Below are 26130 nucleotides of genomic sequence, written 5' to 3'. Positions count from 1 at the left end.
ATCAGAGCAGAGTCCCTGCACAATTCTGATTTTCTGTGTGTGCATGCATGTGTGTGTTTTAGACGCGAGGGAAAATTAAGGTATGAATGAATATGGGGTGGGTAGGGCCACTTAAAAAAGTGAGAGTCAATAAACAATATTTTCAAATTTCTAAGTCTCATTTAGCACAGGAAAATAAAATTAAAAAATCTGTTCAGATACATACCATTTATCACGTCATTTAAGTAACAATGCTTTCAGAATGAACATGCAATTTATATTTGATTTTATCTGGACTGTACAGAGTAACAGACAGGAATGCAGAAAATACTATTATTTTACCTATTCATTAGATCATGAGAGTGCTCATCATATTCCACAATTATTTCTAAATGAAGACTACTAAAATTATATTTTCATATACAAAAAAATGAAGTCAGTTACTGTTTTCACTTTGAATCATGAACAAATAAATGAAAAGTACTGCCATGATTACTCTACTCTGAATCCTTAGTACTGGTGGGAAAAAAAGCTGTTATTAAAATTCAAAAATTAGGACCACTTCAGAGCTATAAATGAAAATACAGGCTCAGTTCAATTCTAAGGCTGAAAATAGCTCTAGAACAAAGGAAAGAGTCTACGTTAGTTAGCATTTATTAAACAGGAAAGAAAGACTTGTAAATTTTACCATTTATCTAAAAGGAAGAAAGTATTAACTCCAGTTACCTAGGAACTTAGGTAGACAGAATGACATCTATACATGAGACAAAATGTTTAAGACAGTAAAAGCTACTGATATCTATAAATCTGTACTGATCAGAATTTTTCAAGCTCAGATTAAAATATCTGCAATCATATTAAAGAGATAACTGCACAGATATTTTTAAATTAAAGTCCTAGGAAGATTTTATATATATGCATTTATAAGAAAGCACTGAGGTAAACCTGTTGGTTAAATCACAGTTCCAAATCCTAGTATCCAGTACATGGTTATAGAACCACGAAGTGCTAGGAAAGAACCTCTTGGGTTTCCTCAGCTGTAAAATGCAAAACAATTGAATAAAGATCAAGTCTTTTCACTTTTAACATTCTCTAAGGCTCTGAAAGCATCAAGAAAATAAAATTCACATCAATATAATTCAATACGCTCACCTTGTTTTAGATTAATTTTAATTAAGGATAATCTTAAATTTTAGCTTAACATCTAATTTCATATTTTTTCCTCATGAAATAAATACAAAAAAGTCCTGACTTGAGTCTTGACTAATTAGCCTAAGGGACAGACATACCCCCTCTTCCCCTATTCCTCACACCCCGGAAGGTGGGGAGGCTTTGCCTCAGGGTAATCTTCCAAGAGGGGTCTTGCAAGCGTCTTTTCTTTTTTTAAAAATGCTGGGGCACCTGAGCGGCTCAGTCGGTTAAGCAACCAACTTCAGCCTAGGTCATGATCTCTCGGTGAGTTTGAGCTCCGTGTCTGTCTCTGTGCTGACAGCTCAGAGCTTGGAGCCTGCTTCAGACCCTGATGGAAACAGACCTGATGAAATCAACAACCCTGCTCTATAATTCTAAATAGGACCCTCTGGCTGTCCATGTACAAATTCATTTTAAGCAAGACAATAGCTTATCCCTCGCCACTAAGAGTCGCTGTTCATTGTGACATCTCATTCAAAACGTCGGAGAGAATCCACCTTAACCTAGATATCTGTTTAAAGTTTAAAACATTTTCCACACTACTGAAAAATACTGTTGATTTTCTTTTTCTTCACGTAATCTACGCCTAACGTGGGGTTCAAACTTAACAACCCTGAGATCAAGAGTCGTATGCCCTATGTACTGAGCCAGCCAGGCAACCTGAAAAGTACTATTTTTAAGTCAAAAGAGACTACTAATGAAAAATTAATTTATTAAAGATGAAGAACAATGTGATTTAATTCAATGACCACTATCTTTATTGAAGACAATATTAAAAAAAAAAAAATACCTATATGCTTCAGGGTAGACTAATGATGTAAACTCACTAGAGCTTACAACAGAGTCGTCAAAATGACATTTTGAAAGATAAGACTGGTTTGTTTACATTATGTGGTAATCTTCAAATTCTTTGTGCAGGAACTTACCCACTTAGTGTATAGATTACTTATATTATTGTCTGAGCTTTAGAATCCAACTTAACTATTATTATTAACACTATAAAACTAACAAATGGTTAGAATTTAAGGTTTCTAGTTATCAAGTTTATAAGAAACTCTTCAGAAGACTGAATGACTTTGTAATTTTCACAAATAGCAGGGAAGGCTGTGTCTTTCCTAAAATACATTATCAATCACTAGTCTCCAACATTTCTCTGTCCCTATACTCTGGCATAGGACTCTCTCCCAAGTTATAACAATGCTTCACTATAAGAGTAATTCTTAAAACAGGAAAAAGAACAAAGGTAGTAGGGAGAGAAAGAAAGGTATATAAAGTAGTTCATTAAAAAAATTAAGTGATTTTGAGATATCACCCCAGCCTTTGGAAGCAGACAATTTGGGGAGCCTTGCCTATATATACAGCATCATGTATTTATATTTACCCTATAGAGTCCCATAAAAACTTTCAGGCATCTAGCACTTTTTGGTTTTTTTGAGAGAGACAGAGGGGGGTGGGGAGGGAGAGAGAGAGAGAAAGGGAGATACACAGTCCAAAGCAGGCTCTAGGCTCTGAGCTGTCAGCACAGAGCCCAGTGTGGGGCTTGAGCCCGTAAGCGGTGAGATCATGACCTGAGCTGAGGTCGGACGCTTAACTGATTAAGCCATCCAGGCACCCCTCTAGGATTTCTTAATACAGAAATGTTCCTTGTGCCTTATTGCTATCAACAAGAGAGATGCAGCTGAGAGATTGTGATGCTGAGGGAAAGTAACAAAAATATTCCTTCTTTCCCACTTTAAAACATTTTTTAATTTTAATTTTTTAGTGTATGTTTACCTTTGAGAGAGAGACAGAGTGCAAGCAGGAGAGGGATAGAGAGAGAGGAAAACACAGAATGTGAAGCAGGCTCCAGGCTCTAAGCTGTCAGCACAGAGCCCGATGTGGAGCTTAAACCCAAAGACCATGAGATCATGACCTAATCTAAAGTCAGACGCTCATCTGAATAAGCCACCCCGGCGCCCCTAATGTTTATTTTTGAGAGACAGAAAACATGAGCAGGGGAGGGGCGAGGAGGGGGGGGGGGGGGGACAGAGGATCTGAAGCGGGTTCTATGCTGATAGCAGAGAGTCCAATGTGGGACTTGAACTCATGAACCTGAACTCTGAGATCATGATGCGAGCCAAAGTCTGAAGCTTAACCAAGTGAGCCCACCCAGGTGCCCCTCCCACCTTAACATTTAAAAGCTGAAAGGGAACTCTGGAATTACTTAGTACAATCCCTCATTTCATTGATGAAAAAAGCAGGGGTTAAAAGGACTTAACAACATTGTGATCTAAGGTCATAAATCTAAGTGACAGAGTGGTGACGTGGAGCAAGTGTCCTAGCAGACTCTATGAGCTCTACCCACGCACCTAGGCCTGTGTACTGTGATCCCCTGCAGGGGCACACATATATACACACCTAGATTTTTTATGTTTTTGAGATATAAAATCTTCAGGAGTTATTCCACAGATCATTTTAAAACTAAGGAAGCAGGGCAATTTCAAATTCAGTCTACTATTTACGGTAAAAACAGTAGCAGCAAGAACCTGTTTCTCCTCTCCATTCTCCTTGCATAAACCTAATACAGTTTCTTCTTTTGAATGCCTGCCAAAATGAAGCTCATTATCCCCCTCTTCAGATACCCTGATATATACTCCATGCTATATTTTACTATAAATCCAGGTATCTAAGCTTGAAGAGCCACCTCTGACTGTTCCCTCTTACACATAGGGGAACCATGCATCCCTTTAACTGGACAGTACTGGTTCATGCCTGTTTCCCCATCAAAATGATCCACAGCATCCCCATTCATTCTAAAACTGCCCCAATTTAGATGATAAATTATAAGGTCATTCTTTCCGTAATCCTTACTTAGTAACCAATTGCTACATATTTCTCTAAGAGGTTTTCTCTCCCTTCAACTAACTCCCTCATTTATCACCTGAAATGGTAATAACCTCCTTTTGTCTAATTTCCCATCTCCACATGCCACCCTTTTGTACATACTGTCCCTCTGCCTTGAATATCCTTCTCTCTCTTTTCATGTTGTGAACATCAATCTGGGAACTCAGACCAAATGTCATCTCTGCTGTGAAGCCTTCCCAGACGCTTCCAGTCCTTCTCTGCTCCTCCAGAAATATCAAAAACTGCAATACTAATAATACATGGTGTGCACTGAATACTCACTATGCCCTGAGCTGAAGCAACGTTTAAATATTTTCTCTCATTTAATCTTATCGTACCTATATACGATAGGCTTTATTTTCTACATTGTTAAAAGTGGAAGCTAACCCTCTGGAAAATTAAGCAATTTGGCTAACGTTACAAAATTAAGTAGTGGAACTGGGACTTGAAACCAAGTATGTCTGGTTCTGAGCCAAAGCTTTTAAATCCCTTCCCTGTACTATCTTACCGGCACTACCATTAACAGGTTTCTGGGATCCAACACATTTGAGCCTGTGCTGCAATCCTGCCCCACTTGGTCACATCTGTGCCTTCATAATTCTCTGTACACACTTCACAGGAGGACCGGTAATACATATGTTAGTAAGTGTCCTCTGCCTCACTTAAAGGGACTGGGATGACCTCAAGGGATAGGGAAAGACTTTGCTATTCATAGCACCTGCAACTGTGGCTCAAAGCAGATACACTGTAAGGTCAAAAGCAATAGAGTACTTACTATTCAGTCATAAATTCTCATGCAGAGGATTGTCTCATCTACAGTCTTAGTAACTAGAGTATGGTTCAGGATCTATCTAGAATTAGACCACAGTTGCAAACTAGCAATCATTAGGCTAAGCCTAATGGATTTTCTTAGGCTGGCACAGTGCTATGTGTTAGAATTAGCCATCAACATTTAAAATAGGCCAGTTTTTTACATAAATAAAGATTTTTAGCTTCTTTTGAAACACTGGATCAACATTTTTACCCAATATAACAGATGGGAAGTAGTAAATGACTCCTTTAACAAGAGATGTTCTCTCCTACATTATGGGCACCACTATGAATTTCCAAAAGTGAAGCCAAGAGTCAGCTGCCATCATCATGCTTATGTGGTTGTTCTTGAGATATTTTCCCCTTTAGTACATATGTCTCTGGTAAAAAGGTATGTGTTCATTCCATGAACTTGGAAAGACAACAGATTAATAAATGTGGTTTTAAGTGTAATTACCTAATAAAATAAACTGATGCCTCATGACAATATGATGCATCAAAAAGTATTACCAATTATAATTACTGATTGATGGCCTTTACAAATTAAAAGTGGACATTTAATGTCCTTTATGTTTACACAAACAAATATACTTGTATTTAGGCCTGTCGTCCCTGATGAAAAATTAAAAAAAAAAACAAAAAAAAAACAACGGACTTCTGTAGCCAAAGGTAACCACAAGAGGGTAGGATACCAAGCTTGGTAAGATTAAGAAGATCAAAACACAGGGAATTAAAATGCAAAAAAATATATTAACACATGTCCAAGTTGAGAACTGAACACAAATCAACAAAAGGTTGTCAGGTATATAGCTTGAAAATGATGATGTTTTAATTAACGTGGGGAAAAATACAGACCAAAATTTAACTGTCCTCATCAACCAATTCCAAGTTTTTCTGTAGTATGCCCCTACATAACTGAGTACATAAGTATATAACTTACATAAGCATGTAAATGTTACCTCTCCCATGTTCACTTCTAGGGAAGAAATTAAATAAATTCACAAATCTTTAAGAGACTCTAAACTCAGTCATGTATTTGTGACACCAATTTTGAAAAATGTTTTTAACAACTTTTTTAAACTATGTTACTAAAATCAAGTCAATGGTCTAGCATTCTGAAATGATAGTTAATTATCCACGTATCACATATTTATAAACTGGGCCCTGAAGGATACCTCACCATCAAACCACAAATGAGGGAAGCAAGCAGCCCCCACAACTCCTTAATAATTTTCATTCTATCTGTTTTCAATGCTGAGCTCGCAGTTTAGGTATTTTGAAGCTTTGAAAATCTCTTAACTCCTCTCCATGGTTTATCAAAATTTAAAGTGACCAAGTGATGAAATCAAAATATTGGCGAATTCAGGAAATTCCAGCCTCTACTACAGTTTATTAAACTCCAGCTTCTCCTGGAATGTCTTGATTTCTAAAAGCAAGAAAGTGAACTTTTGAAGACCATGATAACTACATTCTGTAACAGGAACAAGATGGTGCTTAACTGGTAGAACTTCCTAATAACCCAAGTAAATAATTAAAGAAGACAACCTCCAATCAAAAAGCCTATTTGTGGTGTCCTAAAAGGTAAGAGGTATGCCTAAGATACATCTACATATGCTCTGAATTACATAGGCATTGCCCCAAACAATATTGTTAAATAACAATGTTTAAATTTTCAACCTCAAAAGTTTTCATGAACATAGTGTACAGCATTTAATTTCTAGGGCTCCATATTGAAACATGAAATACACATTTATTGAAGAGGTTTCCATAGGAACTGCAACTCCTTTTGGTATCATGCAATAGCTCAATAGGAAGAGTGGCAAAAGCTATGCTCTGAATGTGGAAACAATACACAGAAATGTTACCAATAAAAATCTGAAGTTATAACAATTTGTAAAGTGAAAGAACATGTCTGTTTAGACATCATTTGAGGTTCTGAGACAACTGATGGACATGAAAAGTCAGAAAGTAGCCACAGAAAAAAGAGGAGTCCAGCAGAGGTTAGTGAACAAATACACAGCATCATCCCTCACGGCTGACTCCGTCTTACCTGAGGAGGAGTAGGTGTGGAAGTGGGTCTCCCTATGGGTGGGGTAGGATTTCTGCTGCCACCTCCAGACATAATCTCCTCTGTTATGTCTTTCCCTCCCTGGTTGGGATCCCGAATTCTTATCTATAAGGTCAGAATAAGATGGCATATTTAGAGATGGGTATCTATATAGTACATTTATAGGCATACGATGTATTAAAGGTAAAACCTGGGCAACCTATAAATATCAAAGTTGATAATCACCACATCTGACTTTATTTCAGTCACAGAACCATATGGGGTCATTCAAAGAAATTTGGGACATTAGTTCTGACTTGAACAAATTAGAGTAACAAGCTAAAAAGAGATCCAATTCGCTGAATTTCTAGGTCAAAAAGGCCAAGTATTAACACTTGTCTTATAAGCACTGCCAAATTGACTGATTTTATGTACAATAATTAACATAAAATTCATAAGTAAAACCGTTTTAAAATACATCTTACTCTGTAGAACGAAGTTTTAAGGGTCATAAATGGTTCCTTAACAAAATGAAAAATGTACATATTTTAGTAATTAGAAATAGGAGTTTATGTTGCAGATAGACTTACGTATGCATGTAAGAATGCTAACTGTAACAGAGGCTTTTTGAGCAAAGGCATAGAAACAATCTCAAGGCTAATCAAGAACACAGTAATTAAAAAATTATGCTACATCCTTACAATTACATACCAAACAGACAGTAGACAGAATGAAATAAATCCACATGTACTGAGATGGAATGATCATCAAGAGGTACTGGTAGGTGAAAAGATGCAAGATGCAGAACAATGTACGTGGTTCTCTTACTTTTTTAAAGGCTACCTATGCTCACTGATATCAGTGGAGATGGTGCTATAAAGGAGAGGGAGCCCCAGGATCTAGGCCTTCCAACCTGTGATGTTGCTGAGACCTAAAGGCCCTCTTTGCTATCCTCACCTCCAGAGAGCAGCCAAGGTAGCCCTGGCTTCATAGAAATAGCAAAGAATTCATTAATAAAACCACCTGGATCTGGAAGCTGCTTTGGGAGTTCTTCAGTAAGATTCCTAATATCAGCTATGTTTTCAGGTAAAGAAACTTGTTTCTACTACAGTTTTAGATATTGCTTCTAATTCATTTGTTCTATTTTCTTCTACAGTAGCGTCTATTATGTCTTTCATTTTCATTCTCTTCTTTATTAATGTTTGTGCATCCTGAACGTTCTGCAAGTCCAACATCTACCATGATGTTTTAACATTTCCAAAGCATACTTTCTCAACTGCAGTGTCTGGCGACACTGGCATGTGCTGTTTATTGTGATGTGTGCACAAGAAACGTGTGTCTGATAAGAAAAGAACCAAGTTTTGAGTTTTATTAATTTTTACCAAGAGCACTGTCAAGAATATTGACTAGATGTAAAAAAAAAAAAAATTAAAAAAGAAGATGTATTGACTATGATGATATCCCTCCCACCTATCTATCTTTGTGAATTCCATTTTGTGTGTCCTAATAGGTAAAAGATTGCAAGCCACTCTTCTACAGGATGTCCTACAACCTGAATTTTATATTACTGCATTCTAATTTGCTTGAGTCTGCCTTACTAGACAGATACAAAGCCCCCGTAACCTCTTTAAAATAATTAAAATACATTTTCTTTTTTTTTTTATTTAAAAAAAAATTTTTTTTTTTTAACGTTTATTTTTGAGACAGAGAGAGACAGAGCATGAACAGGGGAGGGGCAGAGAGAGAGGGAGACACAGAATCTGAAACAGGCTCCAGGCTCTGAGCGGTCAGCACAGAGCCTGACGTGGGGCTCGAACCCACGGACCGTGAGATCGTGACCTAAGCCTAAGTCAGACGCCCAACCGACCGAGCCACCCAGGCGCCCTAAAATACATTTTCTAAATTCTGCTGTTTCGAAAAAGAAATCTATTCCAACAGGGAGGATTTTTATTGTTGTCATTAATACTTTGCTCAGTTCTCTTCTGCTGATTTCCTGTGGTCAGTTCATATTTGAATGTAGAACTGAACAGGACAAAGTTCAAGGATAATAATCAGTATGTGAAAACTGAGCTCAAACTTCTCCCACTTAGCAAGGTCTTAGCAGACAAACCCTCCCAGTTCTGAAGAAGGCATGTTGTCATCTGGCATACCTAGTTTAGTGCATGCTGAAAATGATATTAAGCAAATGTTACTTTCTAGTATGTGTCCATACAAATCCTCTGGTCTAGTGGTAAGAACATAAGGGAAGAACAAAAAATGCAGTTATTTGTGAACTGAGATGAATGACTACAGCTGTGGGTAAACTTACTTGACAAATGAGTGTACATTCCATTTTAAAACAGGAAAAATTAAGAAGTATCTCTTACGGTTTTTTTCTCTCTCTTGGCTGGAGGGGGCTGCTGCTGCGTAGGCACTATGATTGGTGCTGACTGATACACTGGCTGACTTGGGTAAAAAGGCGTTCCTAAAGAATTAGAAAAAAATGAGAGGAAGCATTCAGTTATTTTGTCAACCACTATAAGACTACTAATGGCACTGTGTCTCCAAACAAGCAGTTTTTTAAAAAAAGTAACAAACAAAAACATTCCTCTTAATCATCTCTATCCACTAGCTCCTCTCTCTCTACTAAAGTGATCATGGAATGATTCCAAACACTGATCTTTTTGTCAGCATCCAATATGGAAACAACTAAATAACCAACTCCTGCAGATTGCCATCAGAGTTACCTTTCAAAAAACTAATCAAACTATAGCACTGCTTTTAAAAATCTATTCTGGGGGCCCACCCATTCCCTGCAATGAGATTCTTAAACAAGGGTTTCTGTGAATATGTTTTGTGTGTGGATTTAGTCAGAGGCAAGAGAATATATCGGATCATCTTGTGGATTGGGAATGGTTTAATTCTTCTCCCTACTGACAGAGAACCACTGTTAGGCTTTTTTCTGCTCCAACAGCAGGACATTTGCTAAGCCTTGATGGCGGCTCCCTGTGACAGTGGTTCTATGTCAAATGGCACTGAGAGGTCAACTAAGATTCACTAAAGTACAATTCACTGACGACCATGACAAAAGTTACATGGGTACTGGTGAGGGGGATGCCTCCTGATTAGGGTGGGTCCAATAGTGAATGAGATGGAAATGAAGACAGTTCGGCATAGGTAACTCCTTTTCTTTTTTTCTTAAAAAAAATTTTTTTTTAAATCTTTATTTATTTTGAGAGACAGAGTGTGAACAGGGGAGGAGCTGAGGGGAGGGAGACACAGAAAAGGAAGCAGGCTCCAGGCCCTGAGCTGTCAGCACAGAGCCCGACGTGGGGCTCGAACCCAAGAGCCATGAGATCATGACCTGAGCCGAAGTCGGGCGCTCAACCAACTGAGCCACCCAGGCACCCCAGGTAACCCCTCTTCTTAAAAGTTGTGCTATAATAAAGTGAAGCGAAAAAATGTTTGTTTGTTTTTTTTTCCCCTTAAGGACATGAATGAAATCATACACCTATATGCTGAAAGGACTAATCCAGCAGATGGGGAGAAAGAAAATAATAATGCCAGAAGGGGAGAAAAGAACAGCTGGAGAAGGAGCCTTAAATGTGTAAATGCTGCAATCTACTGCTCAAGTAGAAGACTAGACTTTGTTAGGAGCACTGATACTGAGTCATGAGAACAAGAAGGAAAAAAATGAAGGTATGAAGATAGTTAACACAGGCAAACTTTTTGGTACTTTAATAAACAAGTAACGTTGGCTCTACTATCGCTGTCATCATCAACATCAAACCATCCCCACCATCATCACAATAATCTTCAAGTGGCAATTTCTTGGAAGCAATATGATTTGCAGTACCAGAACTGTGTAGGTCACAATCAAATTTGGAGAAGAACTCAACAGGGGGCGTAATGAGGATTTCAAAAAACTCAATGTAGAAAAACACCGTAGCCAATCTTATTTCTGTTTATGTTTGTTTATTTTTGAGAGAGAGGGAGAGAGAGACAGAGAGAGTGAGGAGAAGACAGAAGGGACAGAGGATCCAAAGCAGGCTTTGTGCTGATAGCAGAGAGCCTGGTGCGGGGCTAAAACTCACAAACCATGAGATCACCACCTGAGCTGAAGGTGGATGCCTAATTGACTGAGCCACCCCAGCGCCCAACAAAATCAAGCTTATATAAGCAATTCTTCACTACCGTATAATGTCACTAGTTCTAAAACTCAGAAAACAATCCCCTGAAATTGGTTTCAAATGCTGCTAGAGAAGCAACACAATCTGCTCACCTTGCCATATTTTTTAAACTAAGTGAAATAAGATCCAAAAGGTGAATCAGCCCTTTAAGAAAAAATATAGATTGTTCTAATGAAACGGTTCTGAGTCAAACATAACTCAGATAGAGACTGGCATATAATACACATATAATAAATACCAGCTGAATAAACCTGGTAGCATACGATATCTCACAGAGTTCAACACAACAGAATATCAAGTCAACTGTGGACCCCAGCAGAGCAGGCCTTCTACCCTACCAAACAATGGTTATCTTTTAGAATATACTAATGAAACTTCTTATATAGTCAGAGGCATTTAAAAACATTTATTTGGGGGCACCTGGGTGGTTCAGCTGGTTGAGTGACTGACTTCAGCTCAGGTCATGATCTCACAGTTTGTGAGTTCAAGCCCTGCATCGAGCTCTGTGCTGACAACTAAGAGCCTGAAGCCTGCTTTGGATTCTGTGTCTCCCTCTTTCTCTCTCGCTCCTTCCCTGCTTATGCGCTCTGCCTCAAAAATAAATAAATAAATAAACATTAAAACCATTTATTTTAAGGAGCACCTAGGTGGCTCAGTCGGTTAAGGGTTGGACTCTTGATTTCAGCTCAGGTCATGATCTCACGTTTGGTGAGACTGAGCCCTGAACTGGGCTCTGCACTCACAGCGCAGAGACTGCTTGGGATTCTCGGTCTCCCTCTCTCTTTCTCCCTCAAAAACAATTTTTTTTTATAAACACAATTTTATTCTATTAAAAATGTGAATAACTTTTGCATACCATTTATCAATTAGGCCTGTTACTCAATGTCCCTGAACTTCTCATGCACGGAATGTAGCACTTTTATCTACATCAGGGGTATGGCAACTAACACCAAGAAGCTCAATCCAGTGCAATGCCATTTATTTTGTAGATAAAGTTTTATTGGAAGACACATACAGTATTTTATCTATTATCTATGGTTGCTTTTTCACTAAAATGGCAAGAGTTGGAGCACCTGGGTGGCTTTAGTTGGATGAACATCTGACTCTTGACCTCAGCTTGGGTCCTGATCTCATGGTTCATGAGTTTGAGTCCCATATCTGGTTCCTCGCTGATGGCATGGAACCTGCGTGGGATTCTGTCTCTCCCCCTCTCTGCCTCTCCCTTGCTCTCTCTCTCAAAATAAATAATAAACTTAAATAAATAAATAAATAAATAAATAAATAAATAAATACATGGCAAGAGTTGAGTAGTTGTAACAACAGAGACCAAATGGCCTGCAAAACCTACAATATTGCCCTTTATAGAAAAAAGGGCTGACATTTTTTTATCCTGATCCCTGTGGTTCTCCAAACCCTAGTCTACACAAAATGTATTAATGATATATGGCAAAATTTATACAACAATGACCACATTATGATAACACACACAGAGACACAACTATAGGCTTGCCAACTTGACATTTTGGAAAGGTCTGTTACTATTTTGAAATTATTTCAGTCTTGTTCCTTTGTTTTTAAAACAGTCTTCCTATATGAAATGATACTAACATTAAATAGCCGTTTTCTTTACAAGTCTTATTGGCAAAAGTAAAAAAATCTAATAGTCTTGTATGTTTCTTCTTTTATTTTACTTTACTTTTTAAAATTTTTATTTGACCAGGACATTGAAAAATCTGGGAACCAATGGTCTAGTCAGCATTTACAGTTCTTCCCATTAATAAAACCCTAAACACAAATGTCAAATAAATGCACCGTACAATCCTGAAAGGCAGGAAGAGTATCTTAACATCTAAATTCTACAAATACCTAGCATGTCACCTTCTTTTTTTTTTTCTTTTTTAATTTTTAAGTTTATTTATTTATTTTGACAGGGAGAGAAAGAGCACGAGCAGGGGAGTGGCAGAGAGAGAGGGAGAGAGACAGAATCTGAGGCAGGCTCCACACCAGTGGGGAGCCCAATGTGGGGCTTGAACTCACAAACCACCAAGATAATGACCTAAGCCGAAACCAAGAGTCAGAGGCTTAACTGACTGAGCCACCAAGGTGCCCTTGTCTTTTTTCTTTTTTTTAAAGTTTATTTATTTTGAGAGAGAACGTGTGTGTGAGCGAGTGGCAGAGAGAGAGGGAAAGAGAGAAAATCCTAAGCAGATCTGCACTGTCAGCGTGGAGCCCAATGATGTTTGGGCTCATGAACCTTTACATCACGAGAAGCTGAAATCAAGAGTTGGACATCTGACAGACTGAGCCACTATCTAGCCATTACTTTAACCCAGGAGCCCCTACCTAACACACTGTCTTATACACTGCAGGTCTTCCAAAAACCTTTCAAAATTTCCAATTTTCTATAGAAACAAAAATAAACATAGTGGCTAAATATGCAGGTTGGCAAATTAACACCAATTTATCCTGTAATATCCAAGAATAGTAACGTTGGTATACAACCACATCAATAATCAAAATATTAACACTACACAAATACACAATCAAATTCAGCTTAAGATGCCATAAAGTTTCCCACCTCTACGCATCATGGGGAACAATGAACAAATCTCTCAGTTCTCAGAAACTGAATATCATACCCAATCACCATGAAGCTCAGGAAAAAAGTAGAATGAAAATGAAAGGGGGAGGGAGAAATCACATGATAGAGTTTAAAAAAAAAAAAAAAAAAAAAAAAAAAGGAAAAGTATGCTGGTTTGAAGCAAGGGAGAATGGGACCTTTTTACCAGGTAAATTCTCAAACTTTTTTTGATCTTTCTCAGTATCACTGTCACTGCTAACCACACCTCTTTGTTCCCAAACCTAATTTTTTACACCTTGGGCCATCACCCCTAGTGTTGGCCTGGAAATAATTTTAGTCTTCCTGAGGTACTTTCCTGCTATAACAGGCATCGAAATATTTAAGAAAACAGCAATAAGAGAAAACCTGAAAAATGACATTGAGCAAATACTACTCATTAGTTATTTTTCCACAACACTGTAAAAACACTGCAAGAATTAGAATTCTATGATCTTGATTACTGAACTTCATGGCAAGTAAAAATAATCTTTGAGAATCACTGTTTCAAGATTTAAACCCAAGAGAGGAATAAAATGTTAGTACACCAGAATGAACTAAAAGCTAAGGACTAAGAACTAAGAATTCTGAAAAGTAGGCAGGAAGGAATGAGACTAGGATTCGTTCCTCACCAGTTTAGCCAGAGGAAGGTCCTCTGCCCTAGAAGATACGACTGCTGTCCTTCAGGACAGAGAATTAGGATCTGATCCCTATACCTGATGCCTTTTATGTTTTTTTTTAAGTTTATTTCTTTCCTTATTTTGAGACTGACAGAGAAAGAGCAATGGGTGGAGTAGAGAGTCAGAGAGAATCCCAAGCAGGCTCTGTACTGCCAGCACAGAGTCCAATGCAGGGCTCAAAACTCATGAACCATGAGATCATGATGTGAGCTGAAACCAAGAGTTGGACATTTAACTGACAGACCCACCCAGGGGCCCCAATTCTTTAAAAATTAAAAAATTGTGTTAGCCACTTCAGTCCACGTGCACACTTTTACATAATTTAAATACACAGGATTTAGATTAGTTAGCTTTTTTTTTTTTTTTTTTTTTTTTTTTAGTTTATTTATTTTGATGAGAGCAAGAGCTTGAGCAGGGGAGGGGCAGGGAGAGAGAGGAGAGAGAGAATCCCAAGCAGGCTCTGTGCTGACAGCACAGAGGGCACACACAGGGCTCCATCCCACAAACCCTGAAATCATGACCTGAGCTGAAATCAAAAAAGACACTTAACCGACTGAGCCACCCAGGTACTCCTCTAATAATCACTTTTAACCTGAACCCAAGATTAGGGCAAAAGAGGAAAGAGAGTTAAGGGGGAACATCAGGATTAGATGTATCCAAGAGAAGATTCCAAGAAAAGAAAATAGGAAGGAGGATGTTTTTGGCTTCTAGACCATAAGGATACAACAGCTGCCTCAAGGGTGGTATAGCTGAAGAACCTATAATCGATGGAAACTACTAGATCAGAGCTTTTAAGTCTGACAGAAAAGCATATTAACTAGTAGTAATCTTTTACAACTAAAAATATGTGCCCAAATAATGAAGATAATGTAAACTTCCTATGAGAAGACTGGATTATAAATTATGATTCATTCCTAAAATGGAAAACTATGTAGCTTGAAATTCTGTAGATAATAAAATGGAAAGATGCCCAAGAATATATTGTGAGATGGGGGGGGGGGGGGGGGGAGGGAGAACCAGGAAGTCTTAGAACATTATAAATTGTGAATGTCCATTTGTATTAAAAATCATTTAAATGTAAGTGAAAAAGTATGTATTGATCTGTTTAAATCATTATTTCTTTAGGGAGAGGAGTAGGGAGAAAAATTGGATCTTTCAACTTCATATATTCTATATTATTTGTATTTTTTCATCACTAACTTGGTTACTTTCATAACAAAAAATTATTTTAAGACGTTTTTCTCATCTTAAGGAAACTAGGGAAACAGTGCTTTAATCTGGATGACAAATTGCCTACTTAATGGATATTGGATCTGCATAAGAATTTCCCCAGGAAGAAAGAATATCTAACAAAGGGAACAGACATCAACAATATCTGAGATATAACTGCCCCCAATATCCTGCTTTTTGTGAAAATAAACAAATACGGTCTGTATATAATAGAAATAAAGCCAAATATGTTATAATATTGTATACACAAATCAGCAAAAATACTTCCCTACTTATAAACTCATCTATATTGTTTCTATATATACTGTAGTAATATTAAGAGCAATAAAGGGGGCTAGCACATATTTATAATAGAATTTTAATTACATTTTCTGAGTCAAAAAGCCATTTATATTATTTATGAATAAACAGACTAGATTTCATGTATTTTTATTTTTTTTAGAGAGACAGAGAGGGAGGAGCACGGGGGGGGGGGGGGGGGGAGGGGGGAGGAAGGGGGAAGGGAGAGGGAGAATCCCAAGCAGGCTCCTATGCTCAGTGCAGGATCCAACATGGATGTGTGATCCCACCAGTTTGGGATCATGACCTGAGCAAAAATCAACAGTTGGATGCTCAATCAACTGAGCCACCCAGGCACCTCCATACTAGAATTTAGTGAGACATCTTTCAAACTGATTTCATAAATTAGAATATACAGTTGCATTCCCTTTGCAACATGCGATTGAAAGAAAATCCTCTGGATTTTAGCATGTTTACTCTGACAGACAATCTCACCTTATAGTTTTCTTTCCACTTAATAAATTCTAGGTAATATCAACAGTCAATTTTATACTTAAAAAATAATTTTAACTAGGACACCTGGGGTGCCTCAGTCGGTTGAGCATCTGGCTCTTGATTCCAGCTCAGGTCATGATCTCACGGTTCACGGGATTTGAGCCCTCCATCAGGCTCTGAGCTGATGGTGCAGAGCCTGCTTGGGAATCTCTCTCTCCCACTTTCTCTGCCCCTCCTCTGCTTGTGCTCGCTCTCTCTCTCTCTCTCAAAATAAATACATAAAGACGAAAAAAAAATTATTTTATTTATTTTTATGTTTATTAAAAACAATTTTTAATGTTCTATTTATTTTTGAGACAAAGAGACAGAGTGAGAGCGGGGGAGGGGCAGAGAGAGAGAGGGAGACACAGAATCCAAAGCAGGCTCCAGGCTCTGAGCTGTCAGCACAGAGTCCCACACGGGGCTCAAACTCTTAAACCGTGAGATCACGACCTGAGCTGAAGTCAAACACTTAACCGACGGAGCCACCCAGGTGCCCTTAAATAATCTTAACTGGATTTAAATTTGCAGAATAAGTGCCAATACCAAAGCACTGAGGGTGGTATGAAAACTACAAGTTCAAATGAAGGTGAAGGAGCAAACTAGGAACACTTCGACAATCCTGGCAACATTCTATGTCAGAGCTGGTGATGCACATGTATTATTTTACTCTAAAAACACATACATGGGAGTGTCTGGCTAACTGTGTAGGTAGAGTATACAATTCTTAATCTCAGGGTCATGAGTTCAAGCCCCACATCGGACATGGAGTCTACTTAAAACAAAAATAACACATGTAGGTAGTATGTGTTGTTCTGAAAATATCAAATATTTCTTAGTAAAATTATTTCAATAAAGCTGTGTGTTATATATACATACTTGAGACACTTAATGAAGCTATAAAGTGTATCATTTTAACAGTGTATCATTTTGAAAGTTGTACTCAGTCATCCTACCCCAACAGCCTACTAGTCACTGCTCTAGGTGCTAGGGATATAACAGTGAACAAAACAACAAAATTCCTTGCCTTTGTGGATAGTACATGCTAGTAGGAAAACATTAACAAAGGCTTTGATAAATGGTGATAAATGATTGGACAAAAAGAAATCACAGAAGGGAGATAAGGTATAGCTGCCCCTTGAACAATGCACAGGTAAGGGGCACTCTCGGCTCCCTTGCATCCAGGCCAATGTCCATGTATAAGTTTGGAATTCTCAAAATTTCATCTAATAGCCTACTGCTGATTAGAAGCCTTACCAATTAATAGTTGATCAACACATATTTTATACATTACATATACTACATGTATACAGTCTTAACAAAAAAGCTGGAAAAAAACATTATTAAGAAAATCATAGAGAAGAAAAAATACATTTATAACACCATACTGTATTTACTGAAAAGAAAATCCATATATAAGTGAGTCCATGCAGTCCAAACCCGTACTGTTCCATGGTCAATTGTATGTTTATTCTACCAGCAAAAATCCAGTAAAAATCCAGGTAATGATGATTTGGTTTCAGATATCAGAACCTTGAGACATGGGTTCTTTCCAATTACCAGCTCTTTCAGAAGATGCCGTTAACTAAATATATTTCTGTAATACTCTTTCCTGGTAAGCCATTCTCCAAAAGGCTTTCAGGTCAGAACTGTTTGCAACATTTTATTTAAAAATTCCTTACACCACTAAACCTCACTGCCTAAACTGATTAGCAAAACAACAAAATGAAATAAAACACAACAAAGTAGCAGAACTTGCTCAATATTTCATACATACTTACCATAAGCATTGGGGAAGTCCCCAGGTCCTGGTCCAGGATAAAAAGGCCCTGGCCCTGGTGGCTGAACTGGATATTGTTGTGGGGGCCCAACATACGGAGGGCCACTATGACGGTACTAGAAAAAAGAAATTAAAGACATTTATAAATAATATGAAGGTAGCTTACTATAAAAAAACAAAGCTGTGTGTATGTGTATATAAGAGAATTACTTAAATAAAATGAAAACACTTGGTTAAATACATTAAAAAATGTTTGCTTGCCATCAAGATGCAGTGAGGATGGAGAGACAGATATGCATTAGGTAAAACCATACAGCAAATCAGTGCACAGACCGACTCAGCTCACTGTAAAATTATTTCAGGCTGGTAGCTTTCAACGAAATTGAATGATATCACAGGAACAGCATTAATTACTGAGTCTATTTTAGAGAAGTTGGATGTGAGGAAGGGATGGGGGAAAGCCAGGAGATAAAAATAATTCCTCTAACAGCTTAGAAAAACTTAAGTAAAGAGATGTAGAAATGGCTCCTTACAATATTATGGAAAATGACAAAATGGCGAGACTTCTAACCAACAAGAAAGTTCACATATATATTACTAAAAAAACCACTGCTATCACCCACCCTACCTGCTTCCTCTGATGAGAATGTGAGTAAATCCCCACTCTACTGCTGGACCACACAGACCTGAGAGATACTTTACCTGTGGGATACAGTACTGAGGGCCCTGGGGCACTGGGTACGGCATGGGCAGATGGTTAACCATCATGATGTGCTGATTGGCCTGATACACTGCAGTGGGTGTCTGTGCACCAGGACGAATGGAAGGACTGCTGTTCGGGATGGTAGCTCTAGGAGGCTGTATCTGAGGCCTCTGAAAAAACTGAGGAGGGGAAAAACAAATATTTATATATATATATTTTACAAAGGGAAATATGTAAATTTTACTATCTTGAGCTTTCTCCTTTTTTCCACTAATAAAAAGGTTATCAACTTTAACTGAAAATACAATGTACATGAAAAGAGACAAACTGTCTATGGCTGGGATCAAAAAACATATCCTACACTAGGCACACTAAGTCAAGTTTTGATCAATGCTGTCCCACGTATGAAAACAGGGCGGTCTCACTTTTAAAATGAAGTCTCAGCTAATTTAAACTAAAAATTCTATACCATAATTATTAATTTTAAAATCTGTGATAAAATGTAACAAAAGCTTGTCTCTCTAAAACTCGTTCTACTATATAAAAGTACTGATTATTTCACTAAGAGTAGGTGGCTCATAATCAACTTATTAAAAATTAAAAGCAGTCACCTAAAAACAACCATTCAAGTAATTTATAAAATATTTAGAAGAACAAGAAATCAACCTGGATATAAATATTTTCATCTCAGTCAAGTTAAATTAAAACTACCTATAGGGTGATGGGAATGGCCTTCCTTTCCTAAAAAGTGGCGACCCATATTAAATCGAATCCAATTTTACTTTCTTGAATAGTTTGCAAGAGAAGTGACAAATCTAGACAGACTTAAGAATGGTCTGGAAGGAAGAGAACTCAAATGTATCAAATAGCAGCCAGTACCTGTGGTCATTTATGGTTCTCACTGCAGGCTTACAAGCCTTGAAACAATATACCAATTGTAAATTCCCACCATAAATGCATGTATAATCATCAGCAACAATCAACTGTAATTGTCTCACTGTAATAATAATAAGGGAATAGAGCAATAAAGAGGCCATGCAGAACCAGTAGTTGTTACCTGGATGGGTCTGAATCCTCCCTTCAATTATGAAGCAAGAAAGCAGCAGGAAACAGAAAGAAAGCCAATGGAAAAGCTTATAGATCAGTAGGAAGGGGTAGGACATAGCATGCAGCTCAACAAAAATATCTTTGTATTTAGTAATAACAGGAAAAGAAGGAAGATTAGAAAATCAGAATGACAATTCTCCACTTGAGAATTCAAGGACACATGGAATTGAAGAATCAAATCATATTTAATTGAAAATAAATAAATCCAGTGGCAAAAATATTCTAGTAGTAGCCACAAGTTATAACAGCTTGAGAGGATATGTCTACTTATTAGCACAAGTACAGTTGGGACTACTGATTCCTACTATTGGCTCTACAGACACCCATTATGTAATTTGGCATTAGTTATTCAGCTTCTCTATGATCCACTCTCCATTCTTAATGGAGAAAAGAGGTAATAATAAAAGTGCCATTCATTATTTTAAAGTTTACAGGGGCGCCTGGGTGGCTCAGTTGGTTAAGCATCCGACTCTTGTTGATTTCATGGTTCATGAGATCGAGCCCCTCATTGGTCTGCATGCTGACAGCAAAGAGCCTGCTTGGGATTCTCTTTCTTTCCCTCTCTCTCTGCCCCTCCCTGACTCACTCACTCTCTCAAAATAAATTAATTTTAAAAAAAGTTTACAAAAGTCCTAAGAAATAACTAGGCTTTTCAAAATTTATCAGACCCTTCAGGACAGAAACCTCTCCACTACCACAGTATATAAGAGGCCACTTAAAGCTTTAAAATGGGGAAATAGAAAACTATTCTTAAAATGTGGTCTAGCTCCAAAATCTCCTGAGTTGTTTCATATTCCAGACATGAGTATTTCTACTGGCCCAAATAAAGGCAAGGATGAGCTTTGACCTGTGGGCCCACTCTGGTCACATCCTGTCTTACTCTTCTTAAGCATCAAGCTCCCCAAATGTGATAGAAGAAATAACTTTTCATCCTGTGCTCAATCGGAAGAATTAGGATCCAGCGCCCAAGGCTCATCCCCATTTGGCCTTCATAACCCAGGACAAAGAAAGCCCTAAAGAGATTAAGTCACAGAAAAACAACAGACAGTACAGCAGGAGAATGGAGTGAATGAGGGAGGCCATAGAGAGTAGCTGATGGAGATGAAAAGAAAGTACAAGAAGCAAAGTTGGTAATACAGGAACCTGGGCTGGGGCCACACCAACAGCAATAGTCTTCTAGTTATTTCCACCGACACAGTTTTGGTAACAGACGCAAGAATTTCTGTTGACTTCAACCAAGAACACTGAACTAGTAAGCTTTCCACCCTAGACTTCACTTCTCTGAATTACACAGCAGGTAAAATCTATTACTCATCAATGTATGTGAGCTATAAACATATTGTAGGAATGAACTTAAGCATTTTTATAACTTGGTTAATGTATTGGGAGCCACAGAACTATTACAGGTCTCAAGGAGAGAATAGTCATTCCTCTGCTCAACTAATTGAGCATTACTAGATATTAGATATAGTAGACAGAAATCTTACTCCTGTAAGATCCTTTTCCACCAACTCTAGAGGGCAGCCAAGATAAGGACAGTATCAAACAGAACAGGTGATGATCTACTGTGGTTATATTATCATCAAATTCTGTCAAAGTATTTACTGCCTGAAGAGACACAATGCTATTAAGCTGTATAGAACAAGAAAAGCAGATATGGTCAGGGTTTCCCCACAATTCTAACAGTTTACTATATGCGAGTCCTTTTCTTGGCACTCTTTTCCAACTCCTCTGCTGGGGTTTTTAACCAGTCTGTTTACAGTAACTGCGATTACAGCTGATTCAAGGAGGATTCGGAACAGCAGTAAGACTATCGTCTTCAGTGGTTTAAAAAAGGAAACGATATTACTGCTAATATTACTGCTAATATTAACGTGCAGCTGAACTCAATAAAACACAAAATTTGTGGTTATGTAGACATGCTTTTTTTAATACACTAAGATTTCAGCTTTGAAGCAATGTAGAAAAATGTATTCATATATGCACACCAAATAAGAGTGGAGATTTATATAGCACTTACTACCTACCAGCAACCACTCAAAACCTTTGACATATATATTAAATTATTCTCACAACACACCTCTAAGGCAGGTACTATTATCACTCCCATTAGATATAAGGGAAAATTGAGGGACTGGAGATCAAGTACCTTACTAAAGGTCTCCTATCCGTAATTTAAACACAGTCAGGTTTAGGTCTCTAACTTTAATTGTTACACACTCCACTTCTCACGAACTGGAAGACCCCTCATATTTTCCAACAACTGTCAGTCAGAAGACATTTTTTCAAAGGCTGCAGGGATGTGTTGAGACCTTTATCCAATGCACTAAGGGGTGCAAATCCCTCAACCAGAACTGATTCCTGGCAAGAAAAATGCTCCATCGGTTACTTCACAAATTCATGCTTATTCTTCAGGAAAACAAATTTCTTCTACCTATAAGATTTCTAATTCTCTATCTCCCTTAAAGTAACTGGTACCTGTTCATATGCTTTTACATGCTTGGTACAACCAACATTTAACAGACCTACTTTTACTCAATCTCACTGCACTAAGATTTTTACAGGGACAGGCAATCTGGAGCTTATTTTTCCCCTTTAAGAAGTTCCTTCCGACCCTCCTTCCCTCGCTCCCCACTCCCGCAGCATGTGTGTGCAGACACACACACGATTCTAGTATCAATAGAACTAGAAAAGGTGTAATGGCTGGAAAAACAAAGATATAAAAAGAGATGAATTCTCTTTTTTGCACTCTCTCCTAGCCATTCAACTGTGAATTTAGATTATGATTTAATAGTGGGACAGGAAATTTAAAATCTGTGGGTGGGCATGGCAGAAAACCACAGGTTATGAAAAAGAAGGTGTAAGTGTGAATGGGCCTTCCCAAACTGCTTGCAATGCTTCAGAATCCCTTTGCCTGTCTAATGAGTGATGAAGAATCATCAAAAGAATCAAACTCACCTGGACGTGAGGACAGTACAGGCCATTTAATCTAACCACATACCTACAGTTTAAATCTCTTATATGAAATGGCCTTGAGGTTATGAAACTTGAGCAACCCAAGACACAGTTCCATTTCATTGTTAAATGGAGTTCTGACACAGCAGAGGTCTTCCCTTCTACTGGCTCCAAAGTTCTCTCTCTGTCATCTACCCTCTGGTCCAATAATTATTCCTAAAATCACATCAACGTCAAATCCTTCTACCATGGAAGTGACCAATCTCTAAAGTTATCTGAAGACAGCCATCACTGCCAACTTTCACACCGTCTACTTTTTGTTCAAAGCCAATCATTACCCTCCACATTCTATCCCTTGAACTAAGATTCTGAATTCCCTCTTCAGGTTTCTCTCAATAGGTTTCCACTGCTCCAAGTCTGACTAAATAGAGAACCAAACACAACTATCCAGGTGGCGTCTTCCCAGAACATACCTGGCTTCACTCAATATATGTATCTGTTGCTAAATGAAAGAGAAACATCGGTCTCTGATTCTGGCTGACTACATTTCTACTAATAAAACCAAGAACAACAGAAGACCTTCTGTCAACCACATTTTACTACTGACTGGTACTGAGTTCATACAATCTTTTAAAAACCCTTCAGTCTTCTTTACATATATCCTAAAAATAAGTCATGCTCTTCACTTTTGTATGTACTTATAAAGAGGTGTTCTTGTACAGGAACATACAAGGGAATCTTGCATATTGTTCTTTTGAAAATTTATCTGGCAAATTTAGGGATGCCTGGGTGGCTCAATTGGTTGAGCATCCAACTTCGGCTCAGGTCATGATCTCACAGTTGGTGAGTATGAGCCCCACATCAGGTTCTGTGCTCCCGGCTCAGAGTCTGGAGCCTGCTTTGGTTCTGTGTCTCCCTCCCTCTCTGCTCCTACCCCACTTGCACTTTGTCTCTCTCTCTCAAAAATAAATAAACATAAAAATTTTTTTAAAAATTAAAAATTTAACTGGCAAATTTCAACCCATCATTTCAGACTGTAGAGATACTTCTAGAGTCTGAATATATCATGCAATGTCAAAACCACATAAGCATCAGCAAATTTGACAGGCATATCATTTAACCAAGTCACTGATGAAAATGCTGAAAAAGACTAGGTTAAGAAGGGAAGAATTGTGTATAACACAAGTATCTCCAAACTGGATTTCAATCTGGGTTAAAAGTCTTTTATCTTTCAACTGTCTACTAATACACCAAGAGGATGGCAAAGAAAAGCATCAGCCCTCATTTGAGGTAGTACTTTGGGAAGCTCCAAAGGGCTAAGGCACATTTAAAAGAGAGGCTAAATTTAGAGTACTTGTGATAGCAGACTTCCACTGAAACATTCTAGAAGCCAGAGGAAAAATGTTACCTCTTAGAAAATCCTTCTACAGATGTGATAATGATATCATTACCAAAAGTTTCCTGGACACATTAGTAATAATTGTTTTTTGAAGATGCTGGTAATTATATCACTTCTCATGAATTCCCCTTTCTAAAATCATCAAAAGACAAGGGGATCTCTAAAATCTACATAATACCTCGAAGTTCTCATGGGGCGCCTGGGTGGCTCAGTTAGTTAAGCATCCGACTCTTGCCTCAGGTCTTGATCTCACGGTTCGAGGGTTCCGTGCTGACAGAGCGGAGTCTGGTTGGGATTCTCTCTCTCCCTCTTTCTCTGCCCCTGCCCTCTGTGTGCATGTTCTCTCTCTCTCTTTCTCTCTAAATAAACAAACAAACAAACTTAAAAGAAAAAAAAAGTTCTTTGGTGGTGCCTGGGTGGCTCAGTCAGCTAACTGTCTGGCTCTTGGTTTTGGCTCAGGTCATGATCTCACGGTTCGGGAGTTTGAGCTCCAAGTCGGGCTCCACGTAGACAGTGTGGAACCTGCTTGGGATTCTGTCTCTGTCTCTCTCCCTGTTCTTTCTCTCAAAACAAATATATAAACTTAAAAAAAGAGAAAGAAAAAAAGTCACAGATTTCCATATATAATAAAAAAGTTTTAAAAAGAAGTTCTCTGAAAACTACCTATTCATTTTTAGCAACTAGAAAAATCATATTCAATCACATTAGTTCCCACGCGGGAAAAAAACTACTGAATACTAACTTGCAAAAGCAATAAAAACCGTATCGAAAATATGCTTCTGAAACACCTAGCTTTCTGCAATTTATTGTTCAGCCTCCTGGAAGAACAGTAAGATTTGCAATTATGAGTTTTTTAGGTTAATATCTTCAAAAATTCTGAAGTACTCTGGAGAAAATAACAGTGCTATGATTTTCTGGCAAGTTACAAAGGGACAAGCAGTAAAGAGTCCACATAATGGGATATCACTCAAGTATCAACCAGAGATTCTACTGACTGACAATAATTTACAATGAAGGCTATTACATTCTAAATTCTTTGTGTATCTTCCCTGCATGTGGCCAGTATCACATACTTCAACATTTCATTAAGAATTAGAAGATGTAAACCCTAGAGCTGAGTTTTCCAATACAATAGCCACTAGCCATATTTGATTACTTAAATTAACATTAAATTAAAAATTCAGTTCTTCAACTGCATTGCACAGTTCAAGTGCTCAATAGCCACATGTGGCTAGTAGCTACTATAGTGAACAGTACAGACACAGAACGTTTTCACCATCACAGAAAGTTCTATTAGAAAAGTACTGCCCTAGAGGATTACATCAGATGGCAGACAAAAAAACAAAAAAACAAAACCCTAAGGATTCTGTCAGGAACAGAAGGTGTTCTGTCTGATCATAATGTAGAGTCTGGGAAAGGAACATCCTTGTAGAACACTCTACTCATAGGTAAAAATAGGCTGAGAAAAGGAAGAAGAAAGGCAGGCTGTCTTATTGCTAAAGAAAACTGACATTTACCAAGGATCTATTATGTGCAAGGGATTGTGACAGGCAGGCACTGGGATGCTCACAACACCCTTAGGAAATAGGTGCTATTGTTGTAATACTTCAATACTTTATCATTTATGAGCACGTTTTATCATTTCTCAGATAAGAAATCTGATGCTCAAAGTTAGTTTGCAGTAAAGCTAAGATTCCCCGTTATGCCAACTTCTAACCTATATTTTCTTTACTATCTCTGCTGTAACCTTACAAGGCTTTTGTGAGT

At 37.9% G+C, this 26130-nt stretch overlaps 1 protein-coding gene and 1 long non-coding RNA gene across 41 annotated transcripts in view; one reads left to right on the top strand and one right to left on the bottom strand.

The window, feature by feature from the left end:
* Positions 1–10653, top strand: part of LOC128775896 (uncharacterized) — a 29457-nt gene extending 18804 nt beyond the window's left edge. For both annotated transcript variants that reach the window (XR_008420854.1, XR_008420855.1), the window contains exon 4: positions 10380–10653. This is a non-coding gene — a long non-coding RNA (uncharacterized LOC128775896). The remainder of the gene's footprint in view (positions 1–10379) is intronic.
* EIF4G3 (eukaryotic translation initiation factor 4 gamma 3) overlaps positions 1–26130 on the bottom strand; it is a 314444-nt gene that overhangs the window by 120523 nt on the left and 167791 nt on the right. For 27 of the 39 annotated variants that reach the window (XM_053898880.1, XM_053898871.1, XM_053898863.1 and 24 more), the window contains 5 exons: positions 19960–19980; positions 18902–19081; positions 18201–18315; positions 9277–9374; positions 6914–7036 (listed from right to left, as the gene is read on the bottom strand). In XM_053898880.1, coding sequence (XP_053754855.1) covers positions 6914–7036; positions 9277–9374; positions 18201–18315; positions 18902–19081; positions 19960–19980 — 537 coding nt within the window. The remainder of the gene's footprint in view (positions 1–6913; positions 7037–9276; positions 9375–18200; positions 18316–18901; positions 19082–19959; positions 19981–26130) is intronic. The other 12 variants (XM_053898879.1, XM_053898881.1, XM_019461669.2 and 9 more) reach the window with 1 other exon arrangement.

This window comes from Panthera pardus, unplaced genomic scaffold (genome assembly GCF_024362965.1).
Source record: "Panthera pardus isolate Hobbes unplaced genomic scaffold, ASM2436296v1 HiC_scaffold_11, whole genome shotgun sequence".
NCBI lineage: Eukaryota > Metazoa > Chordata > Mammalia > Carnivora > Felidae > Panthera > Panthera pardus.
The sequence above is the reverse complement of the archived record's forward strand: the minus strand, read 5'-3'. Positions and strand labels throughout refer to the sequence as shown.